Source organism: Scylla paramamosain, chromosome 19, assembly GCF_035594125.1.
Source record: "Scylla paramamosain isolate STU-SP2022 chromosome 19, ASM3559412v1, whole genome shotgun sequence".
Taxonomy (NCBI): domain Eukaryota; kingdom Metazoa; phylum Arthropoda; class Malacostraca; order Decapoda; family Portunidae; genus Scylla; species Scylla paramamosain.
The window spans coordinates 10,037,145-10,050,713 of record NC_087169.1 but is presented as its reverse complement, the minus strand read 5'-3'; the positions used below and the strand labels follow the sequence as shown (position 1 = coordinate 10,050,713).

Here is a 13,569-nt window from a genome sequence, read left to right as displayed (position 1 = left end):
TTAGATTTAGTAAATAATTAATTATCAGTTATTACTTAGCTTTGCCCTGGGATGATTTAAAAAAATATTACTGTGAAAACAGTAATACCAGTATTAATCCTTCAGAAAAATTGTAGAAACAAATGACAAAGTATATGCATAAGTGTATCCATACGGCTATCAACATGCCTTACCTGTATTAACAAACATGCATGTGTTATGTGAACTGCTTCCACACTTTGTTGAATGGGTAACATCTTGATACATTATTATTTTTACATTCTGTTTTGAATTTCCAAAAATCATATTAGAGGTAATTGATGCGAGTGGCAAGAGCATTATGAGTGTGTCAGTCAGCTACCTTGTTGAGAGGGTAAAAGCAGCAGAGAGCATGATTTCTAGATCACCTTAGCCTACAGCGACTGAAACTTGTATTTATCTAGTTGTATTGTACAAGGTCCAAGCTAAAGCTCATTTGTCCTGTCTCCATATCTGCGGTTATCCAATTTCTCTTTAAATTTGCTCACACTAGCAGCTGTAACCACCTCATTACTTAAACTATTCCAGAAATCAATGCTTTGGTACAGGCAACTGTATTTCTTGATGTCATTGAGACATCTACTCTTCTAAATCTTTTTTGTATGTCCTCTTGTACATCTTGTTATATGTATTTAACTAGTTGTATTTACCTAGTTGTGATGTGGAGGGAAAGAGCTATGCTTGTGGTATCTGTCTCTATATCTATTTTTGTCTAACTTTGTCTTAAATTCATTTATTGTATTTGCATCAATGACTCCTTTGTCCAAATCATTCCAGACCTCCATAGTTCTATGTGGGAAGCTATTTTTCTTAATACCTCTTCTCTACAAGCATCTTTTTTAAGTTTTCTGATCGAGTCCCCTTGAGCTTCTTGTATCCTAAGTCACCAAGTCCTCCCTATCAGAGTTTTCCATTCCAGTCATTACTCTGTACAGTGTGATCAAATCACCTTTCTCTCTTCTCTGTACCAGTGATATAAGACCAAATTTAGACAGTCTTTCTTTGTACATTAGATCCTTCAAACTTTGTGGTAACTTTGTTGCTGCTCCTTGTATTGCTTCCAGTTGTCTTACAGAATTCTTGATGCATTTTTTTTTTTTTTTTTTTATGTAGGAGGGACACCAGCCAAGGGCAACAAAAATCCAATAAAAAAAAAGCCCTCAGAGATGCTGGTCCCCAAATAGGGTCCAAAGCAGTAGTCAAAAACTGAAGGATAAGTGTCTTGAAACCTCTCTCTTGAAGGAGTTCAAGTCATAGGAAGGTGGAAATACAGAAGCAGGCAGGGAGTTCAGAGTTTACCAGAGAAAAGGATGAATGACTGAGAATACTGGTTAACTACTGCATTAGAAAGGTGGACACAGGTGGACAGAATAGGGGTGAAAGAAAAGAGAAAGTTTTGTGCAGCAAGGCTGTAGGGGAAGGGGAAGCATGCAGTTAGCAAAATCAGAAGAGCAGTTAGCATGAAAATAGCGGTAGAAGATAGCAAGAGATGCAACATTGCGGTGATGAGAAAGAGGCTGAAGACAGTCAGTTAGAAGAGAGTTGATGAGATGAAAAGATTTTGATTCTACCCTGTTTAAAAGAGTGGTAGGAAAAGAACAGTGTCTACCACAGCAGCAATAGAACGGTCAGAAAGGAAACTTGAGATGAAGTTACATAGAGAAAGATAGAAGCTGTAGGAGGGTAGTTTGGAAATCAAAGCTTTGTGCCAGACTCTATCAAAAGCTTTTGATATGTCTAAGGCAACACCAAAAGTTTCACCAAAATCTCTAAAAGAGGATGACCAAGACTCAGTAAGGAAAGTCAGTATGGGTTCCATCCTTGATGGAACCCATACTGGTGAATAGGTAGAAGGTTGTGAAGTGATAGATGTTTAAGAATCTTCCTGTTGAGGATAGATTTAAAAAAAAATAAAGAAATAGGCAGGAAATTAAAAGCAATAGGACAGTAGTTTGAGGGATTAGAACAGACACCCTTTTTAGGAACAGGTTGAACATAGGCAAACTTCCAGCAAGAAGGAAAGGTAGGTGTTAACAGACAGACAATTGAAAGAGTTTGACTAGGCAAGGCACAAGCATGAAGGAGCAGTTTCAGAGAATTATAGGAGGGGCCCCATCAGGTCCATAAGCCTTCTGAGGGTTTAGGCCAGCAAGGACATGGAAAACATCATTGCGAAGAATCTTAATAGGTAGCATGAAGTACGAGTAGGCAGAGGATGGAGGAGAGGGAGTAACAAGCCATGAATTGTCCAAGGTACAAGGTAGAATTTTTAGTAAAGGTCTGGGTGAAGAGTTCAGCTTTAGAGATAGATGTGATAGCAGTGGTGCCATCTGGTTGAACTAAAGAAGGGAAAGAAGAAGAAGCAATGTTATTGGAGATGTTTTTGGCTAGATGCCAGAAGTCATGAAGGGAGTTAGATCTTGAAAGATTTTGACACTTTCTATTAATGAAGGAGTTTTTTGACTAGTTGGAGAACAGAATTGGTGTGTTTCTGGGCAGAAATGTAAAGTGCATGAGATTCTGGTGATGGAAGGCTCAAGTACCTTTTGTGAGCCACCTCTCTATCATGTATAGCACGAGAACAGGCTGTGTTAAACCAAGGGTTGGAAGGTTTAGGTCAAGAAAAAGAGTGAGGAATGTATGCCTCCATGCCAGACACTATCTCCTCTGTTATGTGTTCAGCACACAGAGATGGGTCTCTGACACAGAAGCAGTAGTCATTCCAAGGAAAATCAGCAAAATACTTCTCAGGTCTCCCAGACAAACAGAGGCAAAACACCAGAGGCTCCTCTGCTTAGGGAGATCCTGAGGAGGGATTGGAGTAGTAGGTCAAGATAGAGATATGAGATTGTGATTTGAGGAGCCCAATGGAGAAGAGAGGGTAACTGCATAAGCAGAAGGATTAGAGGTTAGGAAAAGGTCTAGAATGTTGGGCATAGTTCCAAGATGGTCACAAATATGAGTAAGGTGTTACATCAATTGCTCTAGTTCATGGATGATAGCAGAGTTAAAGGCTAGTTCACCAGGATGGTCAATGAAGGGAGAGGAAAGCCAAAGCTGGTGATGAACTTTGAAGTCTCCAAGAATGGAGATCTCTGCAAAAGGGAAGAAAGTCAGAATGCACTCCACTTTGGAAGTTAAATAGTCAAAGGATTTCTTATAGTCAGAGGAGTTAGGTGAGAGATATACAGCACAGATAAATTTAGTTTGAGAGTGACTCTGTAGTCATAGCCAGATGGTGGAAAACCCAAAAGATGCAAGATCATGGACATGAGAGCAGGTTAAGTTGTTGCGCACATAAACGCAACATCCAGCTTTATATTGAAAATGAGGATGGAGAAAGTAGGAGGAAAAGAGAAAGTAGATGTGAATAGAAAGTAGGAAGGAAAGGGAAAGTAGCTGCATACTCCAATCTTGGGTGTTCTTGTATCATGGTCACAATCATTTATTTATTTTTTTTTATAATTTCCTCATCAAGATGTGTAAATGCTGTCCTTATGTTTCTCAGTAGGTTATGGGTTTCTCTCCTAATCTTGTTTATGTATTTCTCTGGTGAGAGGTTATCAAAAGTAATTACACCAATGTTTCTTCTGTTCATTTGCTGAATCTTTCATCCCAATTAGTAATCTCCCATCTGTCTCTTGCCACTCTTGCCAAATTCTATTGGACTGCATTTCTTTCCAGTAAATTCCATCTGCCACCTTTGGCTCCAGTCCCAGATCTTGTGTATGCATGTGTATGTGTGTGACAAAATTTATACAAAGTGTACTTAATAAAGTATTTCTTAGATGGCAAGTTTGGTTACAAAACTTCTTTGCAACTGCCATATGTCATAAGGAGAAAATGTACAAATTTAAGAATTTGTGGATGGTGAACTTGTGGATATGGAAAAAACTGCAATTGCACAACACATTTAAGGTAACTTTCAACTATCTATGCTTCTTATTTATTTTAAACATTCAATCTATCTGCTGTGCTAAAGTTTATTTTTTTATTATACTTCATTAGTCATCATCTTGTCCAGAACATTACTTTTTACTTCATTTATTCTTTATATGCAAGGAGTCTGGCCTAGGACAACAAAATGCAAAAAAAAGGGCACACAAAATGCCAGATTATGAAAACAGTCCAAAAAGACCAAAGTCAAATATTACATGGAGAAGTGACTTCAAACCTCTTTCTTGAAACAGTCTGTCATAGGCAGAATGAAATACAGAAGCAAGCTAGATAATTCCAGAGTTTACAAGTGAAAGAGGTGGAAGATTGAGAATGCTAGTAAATTATTGCATTAGGCAGGTGGACAAAATTGGGGTGAGAGAAAGTATAGTCTTATCCAGTGAGGCTGCAGGAGGGGATGAAGCATGCAGTTAGCAAGAGCAGTTAACATGAAATTAGTGATAGAAAATAGGGAGGAGATGCAACCTTGTGATGAGGAGAGGGAGGCTGAAGACTGTCAGTTAGAGAAGAGGAGTTGATTAGGCAAAAAGCTTTTGATTCCACTATGTTCAAGAGAGCTGTGAGAGTGGAACCCACCCAGATATGTGAAGTGTACTCCATACAAGGGTGGATAAGGCCTAATAATGTGTTTGTGTATTAAGTACATTAGGATCCATTGATGCCCATTTGAGTAAAATGTAGTTTACTGACACTGAAGAATAGTTATATATCTTCCTAATTCCATCTGTCTTCTCTTCCACAGGAGCCCACCAAGAAGAGTCCCTGAAGTGGATCCTCATGATGAACTTTTCTACAATGATGATATCTTAATACAGCACAGCTATCCTAAATCCAGGTTTCTTCCTTTATTCTTCTTTATTCCTATGGTTCAAGTTCATAGCATATGACAAAAAAAATAATGAATAAATGAAATAAAATAGAAAATAAATAAATAAATAAATAAATAAGTAAAATAAATAAATAAAAAGATAATAATTATATATATATATATATATATATATATATATATATATATATATATATATATATATATATATATATATATATATATATATATATATATATATATATATATATATATATATATATATATATGTATTCAGCCATTGGGAGCCTAGGGTGTGTGTGGCCATGTTAGTCCTTTTTGCTTTGGCTCTCTCAAAAACCACAACCAGAATGCTCCTCACTAGTTGGAGACTGGCACCATTCAATATCCTCTCAAAGATCTCAGAGATCTCAGTATTTGTATCTCTATTTACATTCCCAACCTTACTACACTCAAGGAACTTGGGTTGTGCTATGCCTAAGCTCTTGAGACTATCCCTTTCTACCAGGGGCCAACAGGACAAAGTGTATGAGTGTGTGGTGCTTTGTCTGGGCCACCATGTGTGGGATTGCCAGTCCAGATTATTGGATAGTTAGGTTTACATTCACCATTTTGTTGTCTTTTTTTATTAATTTAGCTTCTATTATCTCATTTTTTCATATGTAATCTTTTTACTGTAAGCCTCTTTTCTCCTCATCATTTATTTATCTAAACTTGCTTCAGTCATTTATCTTCATTAATACAACCAAATTTGTAATCAGAGCCCTCAAACATATCCATCACAACTTTTGCATTCTTCCTGTCTATCTACAGCTGTCATGATAGTCAATCCCTATTGCACTTTTTGGATTCCTCTTCTCAAAGTACATTGATGATTCATCTTCTACTGAAAGACGTTTGCTATTTATATTCAAGAAGGACTATTATTTATTTAGTATTTAGAACTAATGATATTTTCGTTGTTACAGACAATCTTACACACACAAGGAGAGAGTGAAAATTTTGCAGTACATTAAGAAAACGAGTGGGTACAACAAGGTGAATGGAAATGCATTATGGAAAGAAATTGAAGAAAAAGAGGTAGGTAACTAACATTCCTTGCTCAGATATTGTTGCTGTTTATTTTTTCTTCTTTTCTTTTGCATTATCTTTTACAATAACAATACAGTACACTACCCAGTTAGATTGACACCAGCCTCTTCAAGGAAGTGCAGCAAGCAAAATTAAGATAATGTCATTGTAGCTTGTATGAGTAGTATGAGGCAGGCAGCAGTGTGTCACATCCCTCTCTTATTACTCCTCTTTGCCTTTTGTCATGTGCATTACCCATGTTAGGGACTGCAGTGTGGTGATGCTACCTCCTTTGTTCAGTCAGTGAAGAGTGAGTGAGCTTGAGGGGATGTGAAGTGAGGGAAGAGTATTGGCATGGACTAGGGCTATATTTGTACAGTTTAGAGGGTGTGGATTAGATGGTATTGTATATGAGGTAGTGGCAGTACTGTCCCTGTCTTTTTAAGTAGGTACCACACCAATCATAAGGTTTTGGCTGAGTCTGGTGTGCCAAGTTAGACTTGTGGTAACGATGTTTTCCCCTTACCCATCCCTGTTTGGTTTCCTATGCTTTGTATAGTGTCTTTTTGTGCCATTAAATTTTACTGAGATTCAGAGTTTTGTTGAGAGCTTTGTACCCAGAGGATTATAGTTTCTGTGCTGTGCAGTGGCATCTGCTCTCTCCTCGGGCCCTTCCATTTCTGGGGGGTTTGGGTCTGTCCTCCGGGAGACTGCAGATGATGCTGCTTAGCAGGTAGATGTAATATTCTATGAGTGTTTGGTTTGGTTGTTTTGTTAGGGCAGTAGCTCATAGAATATTATCATCCTCATAGTTGTTGTCCCTTGTAGCTGTATGTCGTATGTCCTAGAATGTGGCTTGCATTTCTTCCTTAGGTGGTTGGAGTTGTTTGGCATTTGCAATATTTCCTTACTTGTAGGAGGTGAAACAGGTTGGTGACCTCATTTGTTTAACTTACCACAGGAGACCAGAAAGACCCTGTAAAGGTGATTTTGAGCCCTGCAATAAACTACAAAGCTGGTGGTTTAGGGAGATTGGCCTGAGGTAGTGGCAGTTGTGAGAGGGGCTAAACCTGGTGTTATGATCCTCTGTCTAAGGGTTGCAGGAGACCAGAAGGACCCTATAGACCTGCAGTTGAACGCCGCACTAGATTATATAGGGAAGCTAGCCGAGTTAAAGGCAGCTGTGAGGGGGGCAGCAGAATCTGTGGTTGTAACAGTACTTGTCTCAAGATTTTTTACTCATCATTTTCACTTTCCTTGCATCAAGTTTGGAGGAGGCAGTAGACACCTGCCAAGTTTACTGGAGTAGGCAGTAGACACCTGCCGAAACGATAATTACTCCCAGTGAGGTCTAAAGCGCTGTTCACGGGGTGCTGTGAACTTATCATTAAACCCAGCTGTGTCTCACAACACAAGGGGGCAGTCACAGCCTGCCCTTTAAAGACAACTCTCTTCCTCTCCACACAAAACTACAAGCACCTAATAACACACACACCCTTCACTCAAAAATTTTAAAATCATCATGGCGACTCCTACACCAGCCTCGGAGTCCCCATCTGGGGAGGGGACCATAAATGTCCCCAGGTTGGACTGCCTTTCTGTCGACGACCCTAAGTGTCTTGACACCCCCCTCAACTTTTTCTTCATTAACTTCTGCAACATTCGTGGTCTAAGATTTAATTTTCAATCTGTAGAACACCACCTCTCCTCTTCTAAACCTCATCTTCTTTTCCTCACTGAAACTCAGGTGTCTGAGGCAACTGACAGTATCCCCTTTTCTGTTCCCTCCTACTTCCTCTATCCTCATTTTCGATCCAAAGCTGGATGCTGCGTTTATGTGCGCAATGACTTAACCTGCTCTCGTGCCCATGCTCTTGAATCTTCCGAGTTTTCCACCATCTGGCTATGACTACAGAGTCACTCTCATACTAAATTTATCTGTGCTGTATACCTCTCACCTAACTCCTCTGACTATAAGAAATTCTTTGACTACTTAACTTCCAAAGTGGAGCATATTCTGACCCTCTTCCCTTTTGCAGAGATCTCCATTCTTGGAGACTTCAATGTTCACCACCAGCTTTGGATTTCCTCTCCCTTCACTGACCATCCTGGTGAACTAGCGTACAACTTTGCTATCCTCCACGACCTAGAGCAATTGGTTCAACACCCTACTCGTATTCCTGACCGTCTTGGAGATATGCCCAACATTCTTGACCTTTTCCTGACCTCTAATCCTTCTGCTTATGCTGTCACCCTTTCTTCTCCGTTGGGCTCCTCCGATCACAATCTCATATCTTTATCTTGTCCTATCACTCCAATCCCTCCTCAGGATCCCCCCTAAGCGAAGGTGCCTCTGGCGTTTTGCCTCTGCTAGTTGGGGGGACCTGAGGAGGTATTTTGCTGATTTTCCTTGGAATGACTACTGCTTCCGTGTCAGAGACCCGTCTTTGTGTGCTGAGTGCATAACAGAGGTGATAGTGTCTGGCATGGAGGCATACATTCCTCACTCTTTTTCTCGTCCTAAACCTTCTAAACCTTGGTTTAACACAGCTTGTTCTCGTGCTATACATGATAGAGAGGTGGCCCACAAAAGGTACTTAAGCCTTCCATCACCAGAATCTCATGCACTTTATATTTCTGCCCCGGAACCATGCCAAGTCTGTTCTCCAACTAGCCAAAAACTCCTTCATTAACAGAAAATATCAAAACCTTTCAAGATCTAACTCCCCTCGTGATTTCTGGCATCTAGCCAAAAATATCTCCAATAACTTTGCTTCTTCTTCTTTCCCTCCTCTATTTCAACCAGATGGCACCACTGCTATCACATCTATTTCTAAAGCTGAACTCTTTGCTCAAACCTTTGCTAAGAACTCTACCTTGGATAATTCTGGGCTTGTTCCTCCCTCTCCTCCACCCTCTGACTACTTCATGCCACCTATTAAAATTCTTCGCAATGATGTTTTCCATGCCCTCGCTGGCCTAAACCCTCGGAAGGCTTATGGACCTGATTGGGTCCCTCCCATTGTTCTCCGAAACTGTGCCTCCGTGCTTGCACCTTGCCTAGCCAAACTCTTTCAGCTCTGTCTGTCAACATCTACCTTTCCTTCTTGCTGGAAGTTTGCCTACATTCAACCTGTTCCTAAAAAGGGTGACAGTTCTAATCCCTCAAACTACTGTCCTATTGCTTTAATTTCCTGCCTATCTAAAGTTTTTAAATCTATCCTCAACAGGAAGATTCTTAAACATCTATCACTTCACAACCTTCTATCTGATCGCCAGTATGGGTTCCGTCAAGGCCGCTCTACTGGTGATCTTCTGGCTTTCCTTACTGAGTCTTGGTCATCCTCTTTTAGAGATTTTGGTGAAACTTTTGCTGTTGCCTTGGACATATCAAAAGTTTTTGATAGAGTCTGGCACAAAGCTTTGATTTCCAAACTACCCTCCTACAGTTTCTATCCTTCTCTCTGTAACTTCATCTCAAGTTTCCTTTCTGACCATTCTATTGCTGCTGTGGTAGACGGTCACTGTTCTTCTCCTAAATCTATTAACAGTGGTGTTCCTCAGGGCTCTGTCCTGTCACCCACTCTCTTATTATTCATTAATGATCTTCTTGAAACTTTTGCTGTTGCCTTGGACATATCAAAAGCTTTTGATAGAGTCTGACACAAAGCTTTGATTTCCAAACTACCCTCCTACGGTTTCTATCCTTCTCTCTGTAACTTCATCTCATGTTTCCTTTCTGACCATTCTATTGCTGCTGTGGTAGATGGTCACTGTTCTTCTCCTAAATCTATTAACAGTGGTGTTCCTCAGGGTTCTGTCCCGTCACCCACTCTCTTCTTATTATTCATTAATGATCTTCTAAACCAAACTTATTGTCCTATCCACTCCTACGCTGATGATACCACCCTGCACTTTTCCATGTCTCTTGATAGACGTCCAATCCTTCAGGAGGTAAACATATCACGCAGGGAAGCCACAGAACGCCTGACTTCTGATCTTTCTAAAATTTCTGATTGGGGCAGAGCAAACTTGGTATTGTTCAATGCCTCAAAAATTCAATTCCTCCATCTATCAACTCGACACAATCTTCCAGACAACTATCCCCTCTTCTTCAATGACACTCAACTGTCCCCCTCTTCTACACTGAACATCCTCGGTCTGTCCTTTACTTATAATCTGAACTGGAAACTTCACATCTCATCTCTAGCTAAAACAGCATCTATGAAGTTAGGTGTTCTGAGACATCTCCGCCAGTTTTTCTCGCCCCCCCCAGCTGCTAACTCTGTACAAGGGCCTTATCCATCCATGTATGGAGTATGCTTCACATGTCTGGGGGGGTTCCACTCATACTGCTCTTCTAGACAGGGTGGAATCAAAAGCTTTTTGTCTCATCAACTCCTCTCCTCTAACTGACTGTCTTCAGCCTCTCTCTCACCAGCACAATGTTGCATATCTAGCTGTCTTCTACCGCTATTTTCATGCTAACTGCTCTTCTGATCTTGTTAACTGCATGCCTCCCCTCCTTCCGCGGCCTCGCTGCACAAGACTTTCTTCTTTCTCTCACCCCTATTCTGTCCACCTCTCTAATGCAAGAGTTAACCAGTATTCTCAATCATTCATCCCTTTCTCTGGTAAACTCTGGAACTCCCTGCCTGCTTCTGTATTTCCACCTTCCTATGACTTGAATTCCTTCAAGAGGGAGGTTTCAAGACACTTATTCATCAATTTTTGACCACTGCTTTGAGCCTTTTATGGGACTGGCATTTCAGTGGGCATTTTTTTTTATTAGATTTTTGTTGCCCTTGGCCAGTGTCCTTCCTACATAAAAAAAAAAAAAGTGCCTTTGTGCACCAGTAAATATGTGCTTGTCTCATAATTTTGTCTGTATAATTCCTCTGTTCCAGGTGTGTCCAAGGAGAACCTGGCAGTCAATGAGAGAACATTTTCGACGCTATATTGTTCACCACCTTGAACAGTTTCCCAGCCACCTCACTGATGGGCTCAGGCATCCATCACCATGGTAAAACTTTCTTGATGTTTACCATTATGACTATTATTTCTTCTTAATGGTCTTAACAAGATATTGTTACCTTTGATATATTACATTATGGTATTGAGGCTATTCATGTCATATGTTGGCAAGAAACAAACTTAGAAACTGCCAGAAAACCTAGTTAAGTTTAGGAAATTAATTGCCATATAAGTCTTGAACCATTTGTAATATTTACTCTATCTCATTATTGTTCTTGGCAAGGCCAGTATGGTTCTATCTCATTATTGTTTTTGGGAAGGCCAGTATGGTTATGTATTTAAAATTCTATATTTCTACCATCAGTATTTCCTTTTGGTGTTCTTAAACAAGATGAAAACTTAAATTTTACTTTTGATAATACAGTGAACCCTCAGTTTATTGCAGTATTATGTTTCAAAGGCATCTACAAAGTACTAAAATTTGTGATATATTGACTGTGGTTCAGAAAAAAAAAAAAGCTGCTAATTGAACAACTCACCTCCTTATGGCAGTAATGGTGATTAGCTACCAACTTGGCAAATTACGAACATGCACCGTGCGCACAACACACCGACCACCACCACCAACCCAACAATAACCAGAATGTTTGTACAACATTTACTGTATTTGCTGGCATATTAGACACATCTTTGCGTAAGATGCACCCCTGTTTTACAAGGATGTTTTATGGGAAGAAATATGTATATTTCATGATTTATTGAAAAAAAAAATTGTAGTGTGTGTGTGTGTGTGTGTGTGTGTGTGTGTGTGTGTGTGTGTGTGTGTGTGTGTGTGTGTGTGTGTGTGTGTTTTATGCAAGAGGGCCACTGGCCAAGGCAACAAAAATTTTAAAAAGTAAGGCCCAGTTATTGCCTTTTCCCATAGAGATGTCAGATAGAATAATAAAAAACAGAGGGCAAGTATCTTGAAACCTTCCGCTTGAAAGAGTTCAAGTCATAGGAAGGAGGAAATACAGAAGCAGGCAGGGAGTTCCAGAGTTTACCAGAGAAAGGGATGAATGAAAATACTGGTTAACTCTTCCATTAGAGAGGTGGACAGAATAGGGGTGAGAGAAAGAAGAAAGTCTTGTGCAGCAAGGCCATGGGAGGAATGGAGGCATGCAGTTGGCAATATCAGAGGAGTACGTAGCATGAAAATACTGGCAGAAGATAGCAAAAGCTGTAGCATTGTGGCAGTCAGAGAGAGGCTGAAGGCAGAAGACGAAAATCATCTGATTCCACCCCCTCTAAAGTGGTGGTGTGAGTGGATCCCCCTCACCCACCCATACACGTGAAGCAAACTTTGTACATGGATAGATAAGGCCCCTGTACAGAGTTAGCAGCTAGAGTGAGGGGAGGAGAAAACTGGCAAAGCTGACACAGAATGCCTAACTTCATTGAACCTGCTTTAGCTGCAGATGAGATGTGAAGTTTACAGTTTAGATTATAAGTAAAGGACTGATTGAATATGTTAAGGGGGGGCGACAGTTGAATGTCATTGAAAAGGGATGGTTGTCTGGAAGGTTGTATCAAGTTGATAGATGGAGGAATTGAGTTTTTGAGGCATTAAACAACGCTAAATTTTTTCTACCCCAATCAGAAATTTTAGAGAGATCAGAAGTCAGGCATTCTGTGGCTTTCCTGCATGAACTGTTCACTTCCAGAAGGGTTGGAGGTCTATGAAAAGATGTTGAAAAGTGCAAGGTGGTATCCTCACTGCAGGAGTAGATAGGAAAAGAAGTTTAGAAAACCATTGACAAATAACAGTTAGAGGATGTGTGCCAGGGCAGAATCCTGAGGAACATCACTGTTAATAGACTTAGGGGAACAGTGACCGTTTACCATAGCAGCAATAGAACGATTAGAGAGGAAATGTAAGATGAAGTTACAGATAGAAGCCGTAGGAAAATAGCTTGGAAAACTTTGTATCAGACTCTATCAAAAACTTTTGATATGTCTAATGCAATAGCAAAAGTTCCACCAATATCCCTAAAAGTGTGTGTATTTTGTCCTCACATCTGGTATGATGCAGTGCTGTTGCTGTGCAGTACTAATGTCACATCTAAAACCTCTCTCTCTCTCTCTCTCTCTCTCTCTCTCTCTCTCTCTCTCTCTCTCTCTCTCTCTCTCTCTCTCTCTCTCTCTCTCTCTCTCTCTCTCTCTCTCTCTCTCTCTCTCTCTCTCTCTCTCTCTCTCTCTCTCAGAGAGAGGAGAGAGAGAGAGAGAGAGAGAGAGAGAGAGAGAGAGAGAGAGAGAGAATAAGAACAATCCTGAGGATTGTGAAGTTGAATGAGACTAATTGAGAATGAAAATGGATGGGGGGAGCATAAATGTGAAGGAAATGGATGGAGGAAAAATGAAAAGGAGTACGGGACAGGAAAAGAGAATACTTATTTCTCAATGCTTCCTCTTTCTTTCTAATTCTCCGCTCACTTCTCACTCTTGCTGCTTATAATTATTCTTTCTACTTTCCCCCCATCCTCCCATTCTCCTCCATCCTTCTTCCACCTCCTTGCCCCATGTACTCTCATTCTTTGGTTATGAGAAGCATCCCTCCTTTTTTCTTTTCCTCTCCCTTCCTCTTTCATCTTGTCTCAAACTTCCTTTCCCCTTATCTGTCAGAGATAAGGGGCAAGGGAAAGGAAGAGGGAGGAGGGTAGGGAGAGAGAGAGAGAGAGAGAGAG

At 40.3% G+C, this 13,569-nt stretch overlaps 1 protein-coding gene across 8 annotated transcripts in view; it reads left to right on the top strand.

Moving 5' to 3' along the window:
• LOC135109621 (DNA ligase 1-like) overlaps positions 1 to 13,569 on the top strand; it is a 195,424-nt gene that overhangs the window by 41,099 nt on the left and 140,756 nt on the right. For 7 of the 8 annotated variants that reach the window (XM_064021053.1, XM_064021054.1, XM_064021057.1 and 4 more), the window contains exons 4-6: positions 4,718 to 4,810; positions 5,770 to 5,881; positions 10,780 to 10,895. In XM_064021053.1, the coding sequence (XP_063877123.1) occupies positions 4,718 to 4,810; positions 5,770 to 5,881; positions 10,780 to 10,895 (321 nt within the window). Of the gene's footprint in view, positions 1 to 4,717; positions 4,811 to 5,769; positions 5,882 to 10,779; positions 10,896 to 13,569 lie in introns of those variants that run through there. The other variant, XM_064021052.1, reaches the window with a different exon arrangement.